The sequence below is a fragment of the Cucurbitaria berberidis genome, assembly GCF_010015615.1.
Source record: "Cucurbitaria berberidis CBS 394.84 unplaced genomic scaffold K460scaffold_2, whole genome shotgun sequence".
Taxonomy (NCBI): Eukaryota; Fungi; Ascomycota; class Dothideomycetes; order Pleosporales; family Cucurbitariaceae; genus Cucurbitaria; species Cucurbitaria berberidis.
In genome coordinates this window covers 247,653-269,342 of record NW_024468936.1, presented here as the reverse complement: position 1 = coordinate 269,342, position 21,690 = coordinate 247,653, and the positions used below count along the sequence as shown (strand labels likewise).

General features: G+C 51.1%; 10 protein-coding genes across 10 annotated transcripts; 4 read left to right on the top strand and 6 right to left on the bottom strand.

Annotated features, from left to right (window-relative positions):
* Window positions 1-416: 416 nt before the first annotated feature.
* On the top strand, window positions 417-1,095 carry K460DRAFT_278749 (uncharacterized protein; the record flags this gene model as incomplete). Its single annotated transcript, XM_040928281.1, has 2 exons — window positions 417-842; window positions 892-1,095. Coding segments are annotated over 2 exons (630 nt in total), but the record flags the coding sequence as incomplete, so codon positions are not given.
* Window positions 1,096-3,303: 2,208 nt separating this feature from the next.
* Window positions 3,304-3,755, bottom strand: K460DRAFT_402323 (uncharacterized protein; the record flags this gene model as incomplete). The annotated part of the gene is made up of 2 exons (XM_040936517.1): window positions 3,304-3,560; window positions 3,614-3,755. The coding sequence occupies 2 exons, from the start codon at window positions 3,753-3,755 to the stop codon at window positions 3,304-3,306; spliced, it is 399 nt and encodes a 132-aa protein (XP_040789521.1).
* Window positions 3,756-3,770: 15 nt separating this feature from the next.
* K460DRAFT_50845 (uncharacterized protein) lies at window positions 3,771-5,661 on the bottom strand. Its single transcript, XM_040938474.1, has 4 exons — window positions 4,965-5,661; window positions 4,627-4,908; window positions 4,383-4,571; window positions 3,771-4,330 (listed from the first exon to the last, which is right to left on the bottom strand). Exons 1-4 carry the CDS (start codon window positions 5,490-5,492, stop codon window positions 4,085-4,087), a joined length of 1,245 nt encoding a protein of 414 aa, XP_040789520.1. The 5' UTR covers window positions 5,493-5,661; the 3' UTR covers window positions 3,771-4,084.
* On the bottom strand, window positions 5,408-7,867 carry K460DRAFT_50841 (uncharacterized protein). Its single transcript, XM_040938473.1, has 6 exons — window positions 7,791-7,867; window positions 6,558-7,724; window positions 5,821-6,508; window positions 5,715-5,758; window positions 5,527-5,659; window positions 5,408-5,474 (listed from the first exon to the last, which is right to left on the bottom strand). The coding sequence occupies exons 1-5, from the start codon at window positions 7,795-7,797 to the stop codon at window positions 5,568-5,570; spliced, it is 1,998 nt and encodes a 665-aa protein (XP_040789519.1). The 5' UTR covers window positions 7,798-7,867; the 3' UTR covers window positions 5,408-5,474; window positions 5,527-5,567.
* Window positions 7,791-9,391, top strand: K460DRAFT_50835 (uncharacterized protein). Its single transcript, XM_040938472.1, has 2 exons — window positions 7,791-8,950; window positions 9,000-9,391. Exons 1-2 carry the CDS (start codon window positions 8,211-8,213, stop codon window positions 9,349-9,351), a joined length of 1,092 nt encoding a protein of 363 aa, XP_040789518.1. The 5' UTR covers window positions 7,791-8,210; the 3' UTR covers window positions 9,352-9,391.
* A 295-nt stretch (window positions 9,392-9,686) lies between these two features.
* K460DRAFT_352146 (uncharacterized protein) lies at window positions 9,687-11,414 on the bottom strand (the record flags this gene model as incomplete). Its single annotated transcript, XM_040931623.1, has 3 exons — window positions 9,687-10,104; window positions 10,156-10,984; window positions 11,039-11,414. 3 exons carry the CDS (start codon window positions 11,412-11,414, stop codon window positions 9,687-9,689), a joined length of 1,623 nt encoding a protein of 540 aa, XP_040789517.1.
* A 239-nt stretch (window positions 11,415-11,653) lies between these two features.
* K460DRAFT_413769 (alpha/beta hydrolase fold domain-containing protein) lies at window positions 11,654-13,124 on the top strand. Its single transcript, XM_040937626.1, has 3 exons — window positions 11,654-11,808; window positions 11,893-12,168; window positions 12,232-13,124. The coding sequence occupies exons 1-3, from the start codon at window positions 11,754-11,756 to the stop codon at window positions 12,978-12,980; spliced, it is 1,080 nt and encodes a 359-aa protein (XP_040789516.1). The 5' UTR covers window positions 11,654-11,753; the 3' UTR covers window positions 12,981-13,124.
* An 88-nt stretch (window positions 13,125-13,212) lies between these two features.
* Window positions 13,213-13,650, bottom strand: K460DRAFT_276176 (uncharacterized protein; the record flags this gene model as incomplete). The annotated part of the gene is made up of 2 exons (XM_040928093.1): window positions 13,213-13,374; window positions 13,447-13,650. The coding sequence occupies 2 exons, from the start codon at window positions 13,648-13,650 to the stop codon at window positions 13,213-13,215; spliced, it is 366 nt and encodes a 121-aa protein (XP_040789515.1).
* Window positions 13,651-14,672: 1,022 nt separating this feature from the next.
* Window positions 14,673-15,934, top strand: K460DRAFT_275762 (porphobilinogen deaminase; the record flags this gene model as incomplete). The annotated part of the gene is made up of 2 exons (XM_040928066.1): window positions 14,673-15,009; window positions 15,075-15,934. 2 exons carry the CDS (start codon window positions 14,673-14,675, stop codon window positions 15,932-15,934), a joined length of 1,197 nt encoding a protein of 398 aa, XP_040789514.1.
* A 4,373-nt stretch (window positions 15,935-20,307) lies between these two features.
* On the bottom strand, window positions 20,308-20,993 carry K460DRAFT_363071 (uncharacterized protein). The gene is made up of 2 exons (XM_040932752.1): window positions 20,713-20,993; window positions 20,308-20,652 (listed from the first exon to the last, which is right to left on the bottom strand). The coding sequence occupies exons 1-2, from the start codon at window positions 20,939-20,941 to the stop codon at window positions 20,414-20,416; spliced, it is 468 nt and encodes a 155-aa protein (XP_040789513.1). The 5' UTR covers window positions 20,942-20,993; the 3' UTR covers window positions 20,308-20,413.
* Between the last annotated feature and the right edge of the window lie 697 nt (window positions 20,994-21,690).

Below are 21,690 nucleotides of genomic sequence, written 5' to 3'. Positions count from 1 at the left end.
ACACCGCGACAGTACCTGGGCACACAAATGACAATTCGTTCGTGTGATATCTAGATCACTACCAGTGTTTCATATATGAACTATGCTGCGCTGAATGAACATCTTGAAAACTCATACATAACAGACAACTGTCCCCAATCTTCAACACTCCATAACACTTCAGAATAAGCTAATCTCGTTGCATCGACTCAGCATAACCTTCTACTAGATTAGCACAATTACAATACAATTACTGATATCCATCCTCCTCAGCCTGATGAGATTTTAGGCGAGAAACGTGGTTTCTCCCCTTCACGTTCCTCAGTGAATGCACCCAGTGTGCCAAGACCTCTCACGCGCTAGCGCGCCAGCGAAAGCGCAATATATTCGTCCGCCGAGAACTCTTATTTTGCCCTCTACCTTGACCACTCACCACAATGGACGAGGGCACCGGGAATTTCAATCATCCTGGTTTTCATCAAAATCCCACCCTCCAGTACAATCCAGTATTCAACAACAACAGTCATATGAATCGGCCCAAGATAATCCCCGCGCACGACGCGTGGCCAAACAGACGACTCTCCGACGAGCAAGCTCCGCAGTTCTACCCAGTTACTCTACCAGATCAAGCCAAGGATGAGCCGATGTTGCACCCAGGGACCTATCTCCCTCCTATGGGGACTTTCTTCAACTGGAATGATCGCGCCTGCGTAACACCAGAGGGCGTTGGCAGTTTCAGTTGCAGAGTCTGCTTCAGGCTCCTACGAGACCATACCCCACCTGTTGCAAAACAGGTCGGCTTCCAGTGTCCAAGGCCTTGTGCTTTTACATCAGTATTAGATCACACACCGCATCCAGGCACGGTAAGTAGTGGCCCCACAAATGTACGATACCTCACTAACGTTCAATCAGCCCTGCCCTCAAGTGTGGATAACTTCACGATCAGCCCAGCGCAAGTGGAATTATAACCCTCGCAGCGGTTGGTACCCGGGACTGCAAGTGTACCCATCAGAGAAAGAGTGGAAAATTCTCAAAGCCAACGGTTACATTGGAGAGAATGGTCGCTATGACCCTACAATGATCCCAGCATTCACGGACAAGATCTGGCAGTTTCGCACCGCGGGAGCGCAATCATCGACGCCCGGTACCTACACGTATCAACCTTTGCCAGCAGAAGCAGTTCGAAAAGAGCAGGTGCAGCAATCGCGGCGTCAAAAGAAGGAACAGGTACGATTGCAGGGCCAAATTGCGCACGCGCGTGCGATCCAGCCGCAGAACTGGCATCCTCTCAACCCCAGTCAGAGCTACAACCAATATCACAGTCAATACCCGGCATCACCGTATCTTAGCTTGACTTCTCACGTGTCCTCACCGGTACCCAGCGCGTACCCGCAGGCGCAACACAGCCAGCCAGCACACCACCAAGATCTCCAGCCTCAACATGCGCCACAGGCACCTAGCCAGCAAGGGCCACAGATCAACTTCACTGATCTAATCAGTTTAGCAAAAGCCTTAATGCCTCCCGCATATGGTTACACACAGCAGCCCCAGAACATACCCACCCACGGCTACATACAACAGCCCCAGATATTGCCCTCATATGGCTACATACAGCAGCCAGAGAATGTGCCCACCCAAGGTGACATGTACAAGTATGGAGACCCGAGCAATCCCCAGATGCCATTTACTCTGCATTCAAGGCCAGGAAATGGCGATGCACTGCCACAGAAGACGTTTGAAACCCTCCCAGAGTATATTGAGCATTACCTCGAAGACCCTGGCTCTTTTTATCAGAACTCAACTAAGATACAACTACCTGGTGACGCCGGAAAAGGGGATATTTATTCGAATAGCAGGAACGCTGTGGATCTTTCTCAGCAGCTTTTAGTTCGCCTTGCACAAGAAGAACATTTGAAGACAGAGCTTGCAAACGCGCTTCGCCAGAACTACAATTTACCAACAGTTAAGCAGGCGAGATCATACATTCTCGATGTAGCCTCTCCCGCTCCCAAGAAGGCCCCTCACAAGGACTTACACCAAGATACCTACCAGGATCAAATACCTACCGAAACACACGGATATATAGAAATGAACAAGCAGCACTCGGAAGAATCAGTCAGACACACCCATGTTCCCGCAAATGTACAACATACCATGAGACAAACACCTGGACACAGCCATTCTCCCGCAACTGTGGATCGAATCACAAGCGGAGCACAGGGCTTTTCACCCCTGCCGAACACCTCTTCTCCTCCCACGAATACCCATGAAATGCCAAGAATGGGAACATCAGGACAACCCATTCAGTTATCAAGATCGAGCGGACCTGAAAGCGCACCTGTCACGAATCAGAAGTCGAATCTGCGGCAGGTCTTCTCAAAAAGTGCCGATGTGACGGCTGATAGTGAAGCATACGCGCAGAAACTGCTAGCAATTCGGGGTCCAGCAAAAGATGAAGTCCTCTTCCGATAGTAGTTGAGATCTTCCCCTTTTGTCGCGTTTATTGGGATTGCACAAAACGATTGGCCTTCGAGACAATCGGTTCTGTTTTCTCTTCACATCGGGCATGGAGTTTCTGAACAGCCGGGATCTCTGATACAGCTGGTTCCTTCTTCTCTCAACGATTGGCGTCATCTAAGAGGATTTTCAAAGTGCCTACGCCCTAGCGGAGCTCTCGCTGTTTGCGTGAAGGTAATTTGAGTGCAGACAATCGGTCATTTGTTGTCCTGGACAGCTGGCATCTCTGATACAGCCGTCCCGTTCTTCTCTCAACGTTTGGCATTATTTGCAATCGGTCATTTGCTTTGACGAACAGCTGGCATCTCTGATACAGCTGGCCCCTTTCTTATTCTGGACGATCGGCATGCTACATACGATCGGCATGCTACATACGATCGGACCAATTCGCGTTGCTACCAGTGTGTATACTAGCAGTAGTTAGCGATGAATCAACCAGGTTCATCATCCCACTATGGCCCCCTACTGAACTTAGTAGACAGCTTCGTCTTGACTTCTTGTGCACATTCCAATCTAAGGGTGACATTTTGAAGGCAGTTTTCTCACTCGCAGACGCCAAGAACCTCCGATAGTAATAAAACGGACAAGAACAAAAGACAAAGTCTGTGGGTTTCGCGTTCACATGGCGCGCAACGCCCAACGCCCATTAGGCTGCTTGAAGATACGACAATCCACACCCCATGCCTGAAGACATCCAATGGCCGCTACAGTCTTTGAAAACAGCCAACACCTAGCAAATATCTCGCCACAATCCTCACAGCCAACTTCTATCCCTCGCACAACCACAGTTCAACCATCAATCCGCCCTCAGATACCCGGGAAGAACTCCACGAGACTCAGATCCACGAGCTGCGTGAACTTGTCCACTAGGCTCTCCCCCCTCTGAACGCTCGTGCGCAAAACAGTATGTGTGAACCCATTGCCATTGACGAAGATGCCTACCCCCGCTATGCCTATGCCATTCATCATGCCGTCCCAGTTGCGCGATGCGATGGAAGTGTCGTCAGGTCCGATCTTCTTGGCGTGCCTTGAATGGTTATGTCGGATGAGGAAGGCGATGTTCTCTACAGACGGACGTTAGTACTGGATAGCGCAAGGAACGAAATGGACTACATACCGCATAGAATCAGCACTTTGCGCTCTTCGTCGGCGGATGGGCCATTTCTGCTGGTCAAAGGCTCATCGCGGTAGGGGTATAGTAGGTCAAGGATACGCTGCTCCAGCGGGTCCGCGGGCGTTTGCGAAGGCTGGTTCGGCATTGTGTGCTGGTTTGCTGGAGGAAAGTGCCTCGCTAGGATGTATTGGCAGGAGAGCTTGACTTTGTAGGAACTGACTCGTCAATGAGTGTTTGCGTGCCAAGCCATTGACAATCATTGACTGGCGAGCAGAAGTTGCTAGAAGCTTTCACCAAGGCTATGAAGATCTCTGAATTTATTCTTGGACATGTGTAATTGGTACTATTGCTTCAATCAAGCGAATCTGGGATATGCTGCCTTCTCGATATGTAACGACAGATGAGCTTGTCTACTTTACAAGAGCAGAGTACTACAGTCCTTTGCTTCATACAATAGTATGCGGTGCCCTAAGGTCATGCTAAGAAAAGCTTTTCGCTCGCCGCTTGCCTCCGAACAGCCGAAGACGAGCGCACCCAGACCGTTTTGAATATGATCGCACGACTCTTGGTTAAAACGATATTCAGAAGCCATGTAATCAGAGGAAGAGCAACCATAAGTACGCCCATAGAGATGAAGAATGTCTTGGTGTTACGATCGAAAGAGAATATGTTTCGGTCTGAGCCAAAGTACAGCAGGGTTATGATGATGGGAGTAATTATCTGTTTGCACATTAGAGCTTCCTTTGTGCCGAACAGGGGTGGTGAAACCTACCCAAATTAATGAGACATTCCAACGAGAAATTTTGGATGTTGTTTCTGCAGCCTGAGTGCCACGCCTGTGGAGCTTTTGTGACTCGAAGGCTAGGGCGTTGGTCAGAAGGCACAGTGAATGAATGCGTCGAGCTATTTCATTGGTTTCATAATTCGGGCGGCTGGATTCTACCTCCATGCGAATTTGAAGCTATACTGCGTAAGCCAGGTGTGTCAACGTGATCAATCGATTTATAGCATCTTACCAGTTTCCTCTCGCAGTATTTGCCCATGGAATCAAGCTTTCGTTCAAGCTGCTTGAGATTTTCGAAGGTTTCATGGATGCTATTTAGCGTCGCATGAATGTAACACTCATCGAGGTCCTCGAAGTAAGCAATATCTCCACTAGGGCTGGAGAATTCTTCCCAAGCGCGAATGACAGTCAATATACGTTCCTGCAGTGTTTGGACAAGCAGCATGAGTTTTAAACTTCGGTTGAGTTCACTTGTTGTCGGATTTGCGTTTGCTGCAGAGACGGGACTTTTGTGCTGTTGACCATTAGTCGACGATATTGGAGAACGAGCCACCGTCTAATTATACTTACCAAAGCCTTCGCTGCATGATCAACGCGGTGTACTAGATATTCCCATTCTTGGTGCACAATACGGAGTCTTCTAGCGACGATGCATAGCCAGTACGCTCTAGGGTCCCAGACAAAGTCATGTCTTTCAGATGGTACCCCGTCATGAAGGGAAAAAGGGTTATTCTCAAGTTCATCCTCTAGAAGATGCCCGTCTTCTTTGCTGAGTTCGTCGCTGTAGCTTCCATCTTCGTGTTCTGCATTTTCGTTTGTGTCTGTGCAGCATCGCCGTGCAAACGCGTAACCAGTCCATTGATTGTGATCAATACCGAACAGGACAATTGACACCTGGCTCTCATGTATGGTGTGATGTGAATTCGTATCTGCGCTGGACGAAATGTTGAGGAAGGATAGATCCGTCCAACACTGTTGCTTGTTTCTCGCGCCCCTTCCGTGTTTCTCCGATGTTGGGACAGCTCTGAGCACCAAGTACGGCAAGGAGAACTCTAACTGAAAAGTCTGAAATCCTTGAAGCTTTGAAACTGTAAGCATAATGTGGGTAGAGTCCGAATGATCACAAACTCACGGGAATAGATACTCTGAGAGAGGTGTTAGATCGCAAATAATTCATAACGATAGCTTGCACTGCTTCAACCTGGTGGTATGATGCGCTCTCCATGCAAGCCAGGATATCGTCTGCATCGGGGTCCGCGACATAACTACAGCTGCCGTTAGTGTGAGGTGTCCCGGGCTCGTAACATAACAGTTGCCTACATGAGTCGTCGTTCAGAGTGTACTGCCTTGTCAGTGGTGAATGCCTTGCAACTGTTAGACTCGATCAGCATTGTAAAAATGGAGCATTATCTTGTCAGAGACGTACCGGAATAGCTCGCGCGCATTTGAATAGAGATGCTGTTCTCGAGTTATTGGTTCTAAGCAAGTTCTTTCTCTCACTTCAACCATCCATGCCCTTTTCGATAAAGACGTTGAGTTAGTAACATGTTTGCAAGCTTGAGGTAAGCCATGCCGGCAAAAGTCCTTCACCGTCTGAAGCGCGAAATCTTGCATCCTCTCTGTCCCCTGCATCAAAGAACCAGTGAGGAATGCTTTTGGGACATCATGGATATCGACTCCAACTTCGGCCAGCGTCTGTAGATAGTTCTGCTCATGTGAGTGCCTTTGTTCCTTGAAAATCGGGTTCCACCGTTTCGGACGATTGCGCAAAAACTTGGCACTATCTGGCATAGATGGAGATTCGAAATTCGAGGATTCCGACGCTATTGTTGATGACTGTCCATCTGGGCTTAATTTGACCGACAGAGGAGTGCCTGGGCGTGAGTTTGAATTCTTGTAGCTAGTCGCAATCTCCGTTGGAATTGTCACACCTTCAAGATCGTGGGCATCTGGAAGGGTAACCGAGATTGCCCCTAAGCACTCTCTCATGTTTTCAAATGTGTCCAGAGCAGGCATCACATAGGCGTCGCCGAACACATTAGTGGCAACGACATGTCCGTACATTTCGGGCGCTGCAGAATGTACAATCCATGCACCCGAGTCGCCTTCGCATACTGACATGGACCATTAGTGTATGAACTGGAAAGGGTGATTTGTCCTTACCAGTGCCGTCTTCTAGCTGCAGGAGGTATGCATCAACAAAGCCTTCGCTTTCAGTAAGCCAAATTCTGCTTGGCACGCTTGAAAGCTCTCCGCGGCGGACGCCTCCGACAGCACCTAAGAGTAGGACTGGGTCAGAGACCTCGTCTTGGAATAGAGGTCTTTCGGCCTTCAGTATCGAGTGCACTTCCACATCATTCGCAGCATCGTTCTCAACGCAAGACCCACGTTTTATTACTTGGTTAGGGCGTGCAGCGTTCACGCTGAAAAGCGTCCAGTCGTAGGATGGCGCAGTACGTCCAGCTGATACTCCACGGAACGATTCAGGAAGGAGTATACCGCCTATCGCGCATTCGGCTGGTATCCAGTCCAACAAATCAAACGTCTGCTGACTTGATTGGTCACCAGCTTTCCCGTCCGTATCGACCGACAAGTGTTCGGTTCGAACACGCCCAACGGCATGACCAGCTGAAGTTCCAAGAAGTTGTGTTTCTCCATTTCCGAAGGTAGCTTTCACGATACCGCCGAATGTTGCTAGGCTTGGCATGCTACGCTTTCGCTTTCGATCATGAGATGCAAAAGTGATCGGAGCACCACAATACGTACTGCGATCGGTGTTATGTGTATTCTGAGCAAAAACGCGGATGTTTTCTATTGCAGAGGCGAAGTTTGGCGCCTGTGGCACAATGATGTGTTTCAGTGGAGCGTTGTCGGGGTCTCCAAGACTGAGAAGTGTTTGAACGTAGACGAGTTGGAAGAAAGAGCGAACAGCATCTTCTGCTGCTGGTGCACAAAGTACGACAAGCTTGGGTGTGGCTTCTGAGTAGTTGCGCCCCACCATTTCAAGATGGGTACTTAGATTGCTCATGTTCTGCCGCGCCGTCGTCAAAACATCTTTCAATCTCTTTTCGAGTGCTCGCTGAATGTTACGGTATTCCTCGGTGATGATTTTGTCTCCTGCTTTCCGGAACATGAGTAGGTCTGAGCCAGGTATTGGCCGAATCAAAATCCTCGTTTGATTGCTGCCGTATGTGGAGCCCGAAGCCGTCGCAACCGACGCGATATCTGTCGACATTGATTGATAGGCCGAATCCGTAAGAGATATCGTATCTGTTTGCTTCACCGTGACGCTCTCGTGGACTTGCTTGGAGCCTTCCGCATGCTGAGTGACTGCTGAGAGAAACTTAGCCTGAGCAATAGAAGTATGGCGAGAAAGCCGGAATTGCGAGAGATTACCTTCCATGTCTTATTCAACAGCGCACCAACATGCTCGAGATGTGGCATAAATAGCAGCTGATGCTGCTGGTACCGTTGGTCGATGAGTGCCCGTCTTGTCGCGATGGTGAACTTCAAGATGTGCCTTCTAGTTTTGTGCGGGAAGTCACGAGCGTGAGAGGCAGATTTCCGGTGAGAGTTTTAGCGCCTTCTTCATGCGCATATACCTGAGCAGGTGTGTTGGCTCCAATGGCAAGCTGCTCCGTGAGTTCGACAAGGCTGAGGGCGAAGTTCATTCGCTGGTGAACGCCCCGACCTTTACTGTACGTAGTCTCGACGTGGCGAGGCAGATTCACGTGATTTGATTGAGTGTCCGGAATTTATTGAGCTATATTCGAGGAATTATTCTCAAGTTATCGAGCGGCTACTGCTCTGCAACTTATGGCGACATTTGAAGAAGGCCTGGTGTTAGGGCCTTTGTCGCTCGACAGTCCAACTCTCAGCGAACAGGACAAGGTATGCCAATACCTGTGGGATTGGCCGGATTGTACAAGCTGCCGTAAAGCAGGGCACTGTCCCATCAGTGCCTGTCCATGGAGCAGGAAAGCTGGGGTCCAACAGTACTTGCAGTTTTATAAGGACGTCGCGTGCGGAAGTCGTCCGGCGGATACTTTCGAGGTTCGACAAGCGCTTCGCGACCACAATGAATTGTTGACAATCATTCGCCTCATCAAGAGCCGCCCGAGTTCTGCTCGACGCACACTCATGCAGGAACACTTCGCTGCCTACGATGAGCGGCCTTCCCTGGCCGAACAGAACCGAGCCTTCGATGTCGCAATACGGTTACTCACCATGGTCGAGTGTTCCACGGGAGGCCACCAAAGGCTCGACATAAGTCCACTCTCGCCCTCCATTGTTTGGAAAGGGGACGACTCGGCTATCGGCTTCGCGGAATCAGCAGTTCGGTTAGGTGCCCCATTGACTTATGACGAGATTGTGGTGCTGCTTCCCGACTTGACGGCGCAGAATTTAGAGAGCCATGGAATGGTACTTGTGCAAACCAATAATATTCGAGAGCACTTGCTGTATAACCCACGAGCCAGGATCGTGCACGTTTATCATTATGCCGGGTTCCTGAAAGAGTGCCTCTGGCCGAAACAGCATGAGAATCCTGTTGATGCGTTAGTTACTGCCAGAATAAAATTGAGAAAGTTTCTAACATTTCATTAGAGCAATCTTTCCCCGCCAGCTTGCATTCGAGACACTTTATTCGCTTCAATCGGTTTTGTTCCCATGGCATGATCAACTGAGCCGTGCTATAGTCGAGAGAGAAGGGTTTGACCGGACATGCCTGGAAGTTGATAATGTGCATTACAGTGTCCAATTTGAGCATTGGGGTGCGCGAATGCGTGTTCTGGCCAGGGTGCTTGAGACAGGGAGACCAACGAACGCGTTATGGGCTTGGCTGAAGAGAAGAAGTAGGATGAAATTGGTGATGTTGCTGATTGCTGCATTTGCAGCGATCGTGACGGTCGCGACCTTCATCCTCGAGGCCTGGAAGAGACGGGAGAAAGAGGCTTGAGTAATTTATATCGAACTGAAAATGTAGTCAGCCAAGAAGAAAAGAAGAAGAATAAATGACAATGGCCTTGTAGTTAGATGATGCTCTAGGGTGACCTATATAGATGCTAAGCGCCTGTGTGGTCCCAAAAGAACCGGTCAGGCAGTGATAACCGACCTAGGCCTGATGCTGAGAAAAAATGATACCAGATACTCTCTTGTATAGATAGACATGTAGCCCAATGAAGCCCCCAGATTAGCCCGTCGAAAGCACAGAAATATATTCGCAATACCAGATAGACTCCATTCCACGCACTTCACCCGAGCGCCGATCGCCGGGTTCATTCTACAAAGATGTCATCTCACTCCCTTTATTTTTATGCAGTCGGAAAATTCCGGAAATGTGCCTCTGAAGCTCGGTCCAAGAGACCAGTTGTTCAAATCCCGCAGGTGACTTTCAAAGGCTGGGTTAATGAACCATTGGTCATCTTCGTTGGGCAGGGTGCCAATCGATCCGACTGCACCAGGTGTGCTAGCGGTTGGCTGGGGTGTCGGCGGTCCATGCGGAGAGCCAGCATTTACGTGTGTTGAGAAAGGTGACGAAGGGTGAACAGATGAGGTTGAAGATAGGGTGGAGGAGCGAATTTTGGAGGCCGGGAGGAGGCAATCGCGTGGCTCGTAGGGCCAGTTTAATGAGATGGTTGTGGTGAATGGGATGAAGAAATTTTCGAAAGACACGAATGGCTTGGCTGCGATCTTGTCGCGAAGTAATGGCCTAAGAGTTGATTAGTAGGAGAATCAAGAGGGAAGAGGTAGCGTGATTTACCAAGGAACATGATCGCACCAGGCCGGATGAGCTGAAAACAGCTGCGCGGGCCGTGGTGTGATCCAGTGTGGCATTCGTTCGTAGTTCTCCTGAGTAGGTTCGATTTGCCAGCGCATGACCAGGAACATGATGAAGATGATGGCAACCTGCTCGGGCATGCCACAGATGTCGGGAAAGGTGCGCAGAATGTCAGTGAAGAGCTTTGAGAGCGGGTGGGACTCGACATTGCGTTCCGGGTAGGCCAGCGAGGTGAAGTTGGGGTACAGAGGGCCAACGAGCGTCTTGAGGGGTACACCTTCGGCAGCGCGTGTTTGGCGATCTTGCAGAAAGTCCAGCAAGATGACGTCTAGTGGGCAGGTGGCGGCAACGTTGCGTGGGAGGGTGAGGTGGGCGACGAGGGCTGGGGCATACTGTGCGTACTGGCTGCTACTGACGTTGCTAGGCGGCGGCTGAACGGGGGGAGGCAGGTTGGGGTCGACGGGTCTCCGCTGGTTGTTGTTGTCGAGAAGGAAGTCGACGCCTAGGCGCTCATCGAAGGGCATTTCCGTCTGGATATGCGGGGTTCTTGCATTCTCGAACTGGGGGCTGTCGTTGGAATAGCGACGCAGGTGGCTCGTTGGGGCATTGTCGGGATACAGCCATTGTCGGCCGCCTTCTGTGCCGCTTGGTGATTGTATGCCGTTGGAGGGCGATGCTGCTGCGAGGTCGTGGAGGGTGGTGGTACGGAACTGTCGTGGGTCGGACGGTTGCACAGGCGCGTCGCGGTGTTGGAGATGGAGATGGTGTGAGGAGACTGGAAGAGGCGAGCGCTCAGCAGCGGCTGCCAGTTCTGTATCGTGTGTGAGACGTGTGGTTCCATGCTCTGGATGACTATAGAACATACCATTGAGGCCGCCCGAGGCCCTGACGATGGGCTGGATGATGCTCAGGACGCTCTCCAGCCGCTTTTTGATGTCGGCGTTCTCGGCCACGACGGCGTCCTTGTCGCGGAGCACGAGTTGCAGGTCATGGTAGGGCTGCTGGCTCTCGAGGTCGCGTATGCGCTCATTGAGGCGGTCGATCTGGTTCTTGGTGCGCTCGCGGATGGCGCGCTGGGCCTCGCGGTCGTTTGCGCGCTTCCTGGCCAGCTGCTCGGGGGTGAGGTTGGCGACGCCGCGCGAATTGGGAGCGGTGCGACGCCTCTTGGGGACATGGCCATCAGACTGGCCGTCGTCCCTGGGGGCCTCTGAGGGGGTGTCTGGCTCGCCCGGGGACGCCATGCTGGCTGGCTGGCTGTCGCTGTGGGGTTGGCTGTTGTTGCTGCGACTCAGGGCAGCTGGAGAGAAATCACTGCCCGAGTCATGAAGCTGGACACTGCAGATGAACTGCGACGCTGCAGGACGGCGGCCGCCTTGGCGAGTGGGTGGAGTGGGTGGAGTGGGCGATTGCGGGGGGACGCCGGGGGCTACCTCGGACCGCTCCCCTCGGATAACGCTGCCCGCGCTGAGCATGCTTTGCTCGAGTCGACACCACTACCAAGCTATGGGATAGGCTGATTAGACTAGAATCATGCTCACAATGAGCCTTCCACCTCTTCTCCATGCTCGTCCGCCAACACCATGGCAGACCAGAATGTAAGCAAGCTACGCATCACCTCGGCCACGCTGAAAGCGAGTATGTACCCCACATCGTTCCTGCATCCACCTTCTTCTCCACACTACCCCAGGCGCATCATCGGGGCATGCTGACATGTTGTAGTCTTTTCCGCGTTGCAGCGCTCACTCTCTTCTCCGTTCAAGGGCGCCAATGGCTCCAACACCTACTTCAAGGATGTCATGTTTGCCATGCTCCGCACCCAGCTGGGCAACCTCGACCTCGCAGCCGACCGCTACATGAACGGCACCACGACGCCAATCTACCTCAAGTATGCCCAAGACAACCAGTTCGCGCCAGAGAGCATCACCTTGCCAAGTGGCACCCAGGCCTACCTGTTTGGCAGCAGGAGTGCTAAGAAGACGCTGATCTACCTCCACGGTATGTCAAACTGTCATGTCAGACTGTCATGTTGCTAGCGCTGGAGCTGACTATAGTAAACAGGCGGCGGATACGTAATGCCCTGCGGACCAGGACATATGCTCTGGCTGGACGACCTGCAAAAGTCGCTCGGCCCCGACGTGTCTGCCCTCCTCCTCGCATACGACCTTGCTCCCGAGCACAAGTATCCCACCCAACTTAGGCAGGCGGTCGAGCTCCTCCGCTACCTTGTCGAGACAGAGGGACGCAGCCCGTCAGACATCATCCTTGGAGGAGACTCTGCCGGCGCCAACCTGATTCTCGGCCTGCTATCGCATCTCGCCCATCCACACCCAGATATACCACCTCTCTCACTTCCCTCCAAGCTTCACGCTGCTCTGCTCATCTCGCCATGGGCTGCGTTGACCAACACAAACACACCCGCATTCGTTACAAATGCCCAGCGCGACATGTTCGATTCACGAACGCTGAACCGTTGGTCTACTGCCTTCCTCGGCTCCGACTCTCCTTTCGCCGGTGACTTTTACAACGAACCCATCCTCGCCGCACCAGAGTGGTGGGAGCCTGTTGCTGATGTTGTCGAAGAGGTGTTGATATGGGCTGGCGACAATGAAGTCTTAAAAGATGGCATCGAGGCATTCGCCAGCAAGTTTACAAAAGGCTTCGGTGGCAAGGGAGGAAGAGTGCACACGATAGTCACACCAAAAGCATGTCACGAAGAGATGATTGTGGAGAGAATCTTAGGGTACAAAGGTGATTCGGGCACGGGCAGCCAGCAGGTGGTGCATGAATGGGTGAGGGCCAAGCTTTGATCAGGGTTGTGCGGTCGAGCGTGTACGTATATCTCGCATGTAGACAAGAGACTATATCGCTAGGCTATCCTAGTGATATTCACATTCTACTAAACTTCATGTTACTTCGTCAACTTCACATCTCGTATGAAATCGCACAGGCGCAAAATGAGAATATCTATATTTATATTTATTACACAGTAATAGAAGCTACCAAACCACGTGTTCAGACAATGCTTCTATGACGACTAATTTATTTGTCACCAGTGTCGTGGATAGCGTTGGGTACAGCCCTTTCGACCGACTCGGGCAGCTTCTCCTGGATCTTCTTGGGGACAATCGATGCGTCGCCGCCATCCTTTGCGTGAGACTTGTTGGTGGACTGGTTGTTGGGGTTGCTACCAGTGGGATGGACCTAAGACAGGCTTATCAGTACACGGCTCGTCGTACACATAGCTCACAACATGGGTAGATAGACATCACTTACACCTTCGGGCAGAGCCTCTTCGAGGCCCTTGGGCGCAGCGTCCTGGACCTTGTTGGGGACCGCAGACTCCCCCGTGGCATGGGACTTGCCCTGTCCGTACTCGTTGGATGAGGCCATTCTGATGGATGTAGTAGTCGACTGGAAGATTCGCGTCTGTTGGATGAGGGGGCGTGTGATGGTTCGTAGTTTGAGAGCAACAGGCATGTTGAGTTTAGTTATAGACTTTTGTCAGTAGGCTGAGAGAGGTGAATTTATGTACGCGTCTGTGACTCGTAGATAGTTTGCTGACGCCTTCGATACTACCATGTATCAGAGCGCGTCATTGCCACGTCGTTGACGGCTGCCTTGTGAGAGCATGTACTCCGGATTGCGCGGTATGGTAATGCGCGTGAAATGGGGTCTGTCTCTACTCGTCGTCTTGTGAGTGGTCAGACTACTATCGTGTCGTCACGTTCGTTGCCAAGCATGACCACTCGATATCCCCGCGGCGATCATCAAGCCACCTTACACAAACATAGCGTGGATGGCGAAACTAGCTGGCCTGGCGTTAGGCCTCCAGACGAGCGGGATGCGGGTTGGTTGCGTAGTCGTTGGCGGAAAGTTCATCCGAGTCGGTCTTCGATGACACCGAATGTCCGCCATGTCCGTTTGCATTAGAGTTGAAGTCTGGCATCTGGTCTCAGTTGGACTTCATCCACCAAGAAGCTTGCTGCAGTTTGGATGGTACGACTATCAGCAGTGTTTCAATCACGGCATATCGAACATGCGTACAGGATCAACCGTCTGTCACAAACCGGAACGCTCACACGATGACTTTCCCCGTCTCATAATAGTTGCTCAAGCAACATAAAATATAGGATCAAGATCTGTCGGCGTATCGAGTAGCGACTAGAAAAGGATGTCATGCCGACGTGATTCCCTGACGAGTTGAAGATGTCAACAACGCGAGCGAGACAGGGCCTTGCGATTAGAACACGGGGATTTCCAAGGTTCTTTGTTTGAAAGTAGATTCAACGCTAGAGCGGATCCTGCTGTTCTATAATCTGCTGGTGAAGGAGCGAAGGTATTGAGAGAAACTGTGGAAAATGGCATTCGGGAGAGATGAAGTTGGTGGCACGTGTTCGTACCTGACGCTAGTGAAGTTCCTCGGCGTGACGCCATGCCCCGCGAACAACCCACCAAAGCCCTCCAGAACTTGCACCAAACTAGTGTACACTATACATAACATGGCTTCAGCAACGGCAACCGACCTTCAAGCGCCGCCTGGTCCTTCGCCTCAAGCCGCAAATACCTCGACGAGCACGCAATTTCCTCCTGTCAACATCGGCACTCGCAACTCGGTACTCGCTCAGATCCAAGCTCGGGCAGTCGAGAAAGCTTTGAAGGATGCATACCCAGACCGAACGTACAACATATGTCCCGTCGTAGTGCAGGGGGATAGGGACAAGATCACGCCATTGCAGCAATTGAGCCAGGGCGAGAATGCGAAGAGCTTGTGGACGGGTGAATTGGAGAGCATGCTCGAGGCCGGAGACTTGGACATTATTGTACACTGTCTGAAAGGTACTTGTCCCTCATATGCCTATTATTTGGCAATCCTCATCAGCAGCGGTTAATCAATGGTATAGACATGCCCACCCAACTCCCAGAACATCTCGAACTCGGCGCCATCCTCGAACGCGAAGACCCCCGCGACGCCCTGCTTATTTCGCCCCGTCTCCCAAAAGACACGACACTAGCGTCACTACCGCAAGGTGCTACGATAGGTACCTCGTCGGTTCGTCGCGCCGCTACCTTGCGGAAGTTTTTCCCCCACCTGAAATTTGCCGACCTGAGGGGCAATGTTGGCACAAGGCTAGCAAAGCTCGATGCTGAAGACTCACAATACTCCGCAATTATACTGGCGGCTGCTGGTCTGAAGAGGATGGGTCTCGAAAGCAGAATCAGTCAGTATTTGAGCAGCACAAATGGTGGCATGCTGCACGCAGTCGGCCAGGGCGCCCTTGCAATTGAGATTAGGAAGAATGACCCAGTCATGAAGGAGATTCTTGAAAAGGTCCGGTGCGAGCGAACAACAAGAGCATGCTCAGCCGAGCGAGCGCTGCTACGCACACTCGAGGGTGGCTGCAGTGTACCCATCGGTGTCGAGACATCGTGGCGAGGTGGCAAGGGCCTAGCAATCGGCGCACAGCCAGCAAGAGACTACGACAAGCATGGCAACGCCATCGAAGAATCAGAACCTGACATCGACGATCAAGAGCTAGTGCTAAGGGCTCTAGTTGTGAGTGTTGATGGCACAGAATCAGTCGAGTACGAGGCTGCACGCAAGGTTCGATCAGCAGAAGAGGCAGAAACCATGGGCCGAGAAATAGCCAAGATTCTGATCGAGAAAGGTGCGGACAAAATATTGGAGAAGATCACCGTGGAGAAGCAGTGGGCTGCGAAGAAGCAATTGGAAGCGATTCAAGCCGCTGCAAGTGCCTCATAGCGCTTGAGGTTGGATAGCACCTCTTAGTTGTATAGGGATCGTGTTTTCCCACGCTACCCCTGACACATCGCAATGTCATAGCCGCATGCAAGGTTAGGTGACGATGTCTACTCGCTGTATCAGTGCTACGGTGAGTAGGCGTTAGCTGTCAGCTGTGAAGGATGCATACTCATTATACTTTGGAGATAGCAAAATCCAACTTTGACGCTAGAAAAACCTATTTGCCTTTTCAAAACTAAGTCTCAGGAGGTCCCTATACTACAACAAGTCAAGCTTCAAGCCTCCAAAATGTGCCGTATCCGTATCCGCATATACACGCAATGCAGCTGCGTCGCTAGTACGCGAGATTTCCCTTGCAGACACTGGCAGACAGGAACGCCTTTACAGATGTGCCCGCATTTCACATGGACCAGGGCCGAAACAAGAGCACCGGGGATGTGTGGGCTGCATAGGCTGAGCGGGTTGAGTCGCGATGAAGGGTACTGGTCAGGACACTGAAAGCTGCGCTGTCGAGTGGAATTGGAAGATGGGGGCGCTGACTCTAGTATCTGGGGAGGAGATGGGGTGAAAGCGGTGGGAACTGGAATACTCAGTGTGGGGCAATATTGAAGTGTCATGTTGGTGAGTGGTATGTGTGACTGTGTTCGTATCACCACGCTACCTGAGGAAGTGAGGAGATTCACTTGAACGCGCTGTATAGCCTCTATGCTCTACATAACAGCTGTCGGTGTATGCCAACAGTCGATTCCATTTCAGTCTAATTTCGTGAAGGGAGGAATTGAGGCAATACTGAAGAGAAAAGATCTTGATGCTACGTACGAGGTGTACTCCCCGCTATGACTAGTGGTGGTCAACCGCTTCCATGTCACGATGACTGTTGGCAAAGGGTGAATATACTCCAGCTCCCCATGTCACGATGACTGTTGGCAAAAAGTGAATATAAACCAACTCTCCATGTCTTTCACGTTTAGAATGTCCCACATCCTTCCTCTCTTCCTCCTCTTAAACACATATACAAGCTCCATACCAGCAAAGCCTCATACAAAGCATAAAACATTTCCTCTTCCACACCAAGCAACCTCGTACCACCGACAAAAAACCACAATCTCCCGATAACGGCGATTCCTACAATGTGCCTAGTCGTATGGATGCAATACCGTGATTGCAACTGCGAGGTTCCAAGGACGAGGCAAGAGCGTCGCTGCCGCCGTATCGACGCCGATGTTCCCGTGTCACAATGTCCATTTCGCGCCGAACAAAAGCGCCATGTGAGACACCCTGATATATGCGGTACTTGTAGGGAAGCAGGCGGACACGGTGATGAAGGGTATGGGCCAGGACGGAGAGAATGAATAGTGGCAGCGTATGAAGCGAGGAAGGGAAATGATGGGTAAAGGAGGTTGGCGATGATTGAAATTTCGTATGACCAACTCAACGGTTTTTCCATGGTGTGGCAATAAGTACACTTTCACAGGTTAAAATCTTCTAATCGAAGAACTATATCCTATCTACTCTGATGTGACCTACAGCAACTTCCACTCCCGCGACTGAGACACTAGCTTGCGTTCGCCTGTCGAAAGCCAGGCCAGCAACGAGAGCGAGTACAGCTTATGGGCGTCCGCATGTTTGGCTTGTGGTACATCCGCGTGCGAGAAGAAAGTTTAATCCAAATTTTACTAAAATTAACTAACGAGGCGGTTCATGGGGGTGTGTGACTTCAAGAATGACAGATCAGCAGAGACGTAGAATTGAATTGACTAGTAGTGTAATATTCGAGCTACGGCGACCATGATCTTCAATAGGTCGGACAGCATCGCAAGAGGGCGCCATAAAAACGGGATATACGTCTCAATCGTGTTGGGCTGACGAGTTGAAAGCTTCAGGGCGTTGAAATTACACGTGCCGCAAGAGTTGGTCGATATAACTTCAATGCTAACATCATTCAAGTAGTCGTTTGGGTTCTGGTAGATCATCTGAGTTGGAACCTAGATTGGAGTCAAGGTAGTAGCCTCTTCTTGAAGTCACTGCTCCTCATTATGATAGCCCATACCATCCAACACATTCTCTAAATCGCGCTATGCTTTATTCTTCGGCCTTTTAGACTCAACCCCACTACCAAGAAGTTTGAATTGTATCAAAAGTAACACCGCAACAAGAGGGTTAAAGAAGTATATTAGTACTAAAGCAGGACGTCTCAACAACCTTATCTAGAGCCTTTTTTTTATTCTCTTGTACGCAGCTTTCACAACGACTTCAAGCAGTTTCATAATGCCTATCGCAATTCATCCATTACTTCATGCACATATATCAGCCGAAGGACAGATAGAAAACCTCGCCACCAAGCAAGTAGGCAAGAACAATGCCACCAAGGATTTGTGTCCCTATACTAACAACATTCACATAAGAGGCGAGAATATTCCAATAGGCTTCGAAGACTAACCCGAGACTGGAATTCCTCCTTTCTCCTCTTATAAGTGGACACTATCTCGAGCTGAACTCACTCCATGAAGTCGTCGAACTAGATCCGGGGTATATCACTGGTTTCTAGAAACAGGACGTCGCATCTGTTGATACAAAGGCCTGCTACGGAAGGTGAGGTGTATGCTAGACTAAAAGTCTATTGTTCGCAAGAAACCTTCGCGATGAGTAGCTCAGGTAAAACGACTGAGTACTGCCCTGTCCTCATCCTTTATGCATATCGAGGTCACTAGGGGACACTCCACGCTGGAGGTACTCGAAGGTGGTGGGACGACGTCGCTCGAGCAGCTTCGCTACAGCATTACAGCTTGACGTGATAGATTTCAGAAGCCGTAGGCACTACGTTCGTACGAAGGATATTCCGTACCCCTTTCCCAGGATACGACCAAGGCCCTAGCTAAGAGTAGCGATTACGTGGAGTTGTTGTACGACGTACGGCCAGGAGAGGAGTAGTCTCGTCAGCTACATGCTTCGTGAAGTCGGTGACCATTTTATTCTCCTGGTATTGACGAGTTATGACCACCGAGCAGCAACTTTGGGTTGACCAGGTAGAATTGCTTGACTTTCAACTCCGACATCGAGCTGTGGTCATTACAGCACCGTCATCTAGGACTCGCAATATGTGTCCGGTGGCCTATTACGCGTTTCACCGGCCTAGAAGAGCCACAAGATTAGCAAAAGGTGTCTTGGGAATAGTCTATTGTTCTCTTACTCAAGATCGCACATCGTACTGTGTTACTGGTGCTAAACACACCGACGACGTCAACTCGCCACGCGATTTGGTCGCTTTCTCCGCGCCCTACAACTGTTCGATGGGGACGATGGTCGATTATTGGCTTGTTGATGTCTCATGTGCCGTACTGAGACATGAGAGAACGACCATGGCACGGTTAACGCGACGCTTTCCATTTAGAGGCCGACGAGACCGAGCGAGGTGTCAAGAGGGCTCAGGTAGCCCGTTCTTCGTCGACATTCGAGGTGCGCACTCTCAGGGCGTTGTTGCGCAGTGAGCGACTCGTCGGGCTATAATCGTTGGTTAGCATTCCACCTTGAAGCTAGTACCGTGGTACTGGAGTGTTATACCAAGTGCCCAGTGTGTACACGGTCCCTTACAAACACTGGCCTCTTCTCCTCTTGCATATTTGCATGGTGACATCCCTGGTGTGTTCGAAGACACGGCTAGAAGATGTACGTAGTGTCTTGTTATTTGACGAGATGCGATACGAAGATGCCTCGGTCGTAGGGCTCGAAGCGATCGTGTAGTCTTCAACGTCGGCGTGCGCTTGTGCGATGAGGCGAGGCAATGCTCTGGGTCGAGGAGCAGTTCATGGTTGAGATCCAGCAGATGTTCTACGTCAGCCTTTTGTGGCAACTGAATGGGTGTGTTGCAGAGCAGTAGTCTCTAACTATTGCTCTGCGAAGGAGCGGAGGGTGCGTAGCAGCTCCTGACATTTGACGAGCTGTTGTCTGAGGGATAGCAAAGATGAAGTCTCATGACATCGACTGTAGGGAGAGAGAAGACAGCTTTGCCTGTCAGGGCTTCGCTGAGTTGAGTCCTGGGCCAAGGACTCGATTTGCGAGGAATGTAGGAGCGACACGCGTGCCAGATTTGCACAAACATAATTCAGCATGCGCTGAGAATGGTCCTAAGACAGTACAGAGAGAAAAGAGCGCGCAGATTCTCTCAGTGTGAGGAGGCTAAGGGGCTGTTGCCTGGGGGTAGCGCGAGAACTATGTGGCACGGTCGAGTGAAGGGGGCAGTCCTGCCTTTCAGCCTCGTACAAGCACAAACTGAGGGACCAAGCACGCGGTATTAAGCAATTTCCGGGTCATGCAAGGCTAAATTGTAGCACAGCACGCGAAAAAGTCCAATGTAACGTTGATAGCAATAAATTGTTCCTACATATGAAATACAGCCCCCGTCTGCATTCCTCACACTGATAGCGATAAACGCCTTTTCCTACACCTATACCTCAAAAACACACTTGGTTATTATCGAAATCAGTTTTCGACGTTCGCGGCCCCCTCTGTCGTCGCGTTGCTCGCGTTTTCCTGCGCTTCCACGACCGCTTCGCATGTGTACTCAGTGGCAAACAGAGCACGCGCTCCATCGTTCTCGCAAATACAAAGAATGAGTAAGGATAACCTGATAACTATGGTGCTTTCCAAACTATGCGCTTCTTCGGTAGAGGCAGGTGGCGTATTGTTAAGCTCTCGCACGGTGTAGTCGTACGGGTAAGCTGGGGACGATAAAAGTAAACAATCTACACTCAAGGTCAAAAGGCGTAGGAGATAGTCACCTTCTAGGTCGTATTCATCCACATTAAATGTATCGGTTGGTATCCACGCTCCCATCGAAACGACCTCGAGGTCTTGGAGGTCAATTTTCAAGTCGCTACCCTCGGCGTTATCCCCCATGTAGTCAGGTGTCAGACAGGATAGGAAGTGGCCACCATGGCTGACGTGCTCAGCTAATGCTGTGATTACAATCCCCCCCTGTTCGGGTGTAGATGAGGATTTCGAGGCCATGAAGGAACAAGTGATGGAAAATTTGCCCGAAATGTGTGAGACTGAACCAACTACAGAGTACATGGACCTATTCGTTACTTATAATCTTAGACTTTCTGTCGCACAAGAAGCATGCGTCCATCTGCTCATCCCATGGCGACGACAGATCAACGCGAGAGCAACTGTGATGGGAAGCTGGGGTATCGCGCAGCATTCGCAAACGATCGGGCCTTTTGCTTGGACCGTCACAGACAGCTAAGCGACCATGTAGAGCGTGAATTGCAAGCTGTACACAGCCCACACTGGTAAGCCATCGAAAGTGGTGTGGCCTATAACGGCCCGCTTGGATGTGGAACATATCCACGAGCCGTATGCCGAATCGACCATGACTCATCGAAGTTTCAGGGCCGATGATGGGGAAGATCGGCCTACATCGGTAGGGGATGAGTTCCCGGCCTGCCATACGCTCCGTTGGGAGATGCAGATGCACCAACATGACCATGGATGGAATCCAGTGCATCCATGCCCAGGCCCCATGGTCCAGACTCCGATCCCACTTTCACGCACATCTTGTTGACCGGCTTAGGACCCAGCACAGGGTTTGGTAGACCTATCACGCGTATGTGAGACTGCGGCCACGATCCGGTTGGAACCTCACGGACCGGGCTGAGCAAGGCAGCCAGGTCCCCTCCTGATAGGGAAGGAGCTGGGAGTGTGCCCGCATCCCCGGCGGAAGCTTGTGTCCGTCCCAGCTGTCAGGAGATGTAACC

Bases quoted from the DNA above. Each gene is read 5' to 3' on its own strand.
- K460DRAFT_50845 (XM_040938474.1), bottom strand. From the start codon at position 5,492: ATGCTTACAGTTTCAAAGCTTCAAGGATTTCAGACTTTTCAGTTAGAG. The intron at 4,909-4,964 runs GTAAGTATAATT...AATGGTCAACAG, and splicing joins ATCATGCAGCGAAGGCTTTG to CACAAAAGTCCCGTCTCTGC. The intron at 4,331-4,382 runs GTAGGTTTCACC...ATGTGCAAACAG, and splicing joins GGAATGTCTCATTAATTTGG to ATAATTACTCCCATCATCAT.
- K460DRAFT_50841 (XM_040938473.1), bottom strand. The intron at 6,509-6,557 runs GTAAGGACAAAT...GGTCCATGTCAG, and splicing joins GCAGCTAGAAGACGGCACTG to TATGCGAAGGCGACTCGGGT. The intron at 5,759-5,820 runs GTACGTCTCTGA...AACAGTTGCAAG, and splicing joins AATGCGCGCGAGCTATTCCG to GCATTCACCACTGACAAGGC.
- K460DRAFT_50835 (XM_040938472.1), top strand. From the start codon at position 8,211: ATGGCGACATTTGAAGAAGGCCTGGTGTTAGGGCCTTTGTCGCTCGAC. The intron at 8,951-8,999 runs GTTAGTTACTGC...ACATTTCATTAG, and splicing joins CATGAGAATCCTGTTGATGC to AGCAATCTTTCCCCGCCAGC.
- K460DRAFT_413769 (XM_040937626.1), top strand. From the start codon at position 11,754: ATGGCAGACCAGAATGTAAGCAAGCTACGCATCACCTCGGCCACGCTG. The intron at 11,809-11,892 runs GTATGTACCCCA...GACATGTTGTAG, and splicing joins CTCGGCCACGCTGAAAGCGA to TCTTTTCCGCGTTGCAGCGC. The intron at 12,169-12,231 runs GTATGTCAAACT...TATAGTAAACAG, and splicing joins GACGCTGATCTACCTCCACG to GCGGCGGATACGTAATGCCC.
- K460DRAFT_363071 (XM_040932752.1), bottom strand. From the start codon at position 20,941: ATGGCCTCGAAATCCTCATCTACACCCGAACAGGGGGGGATTGTAATC. The intron at 20,653-20,712 runs GTGACTATCTCC...TATCGTCCCCAG, and splicing joins GGATGAATACGACCTAGAAG to CTTACCCGTACGACTACACC.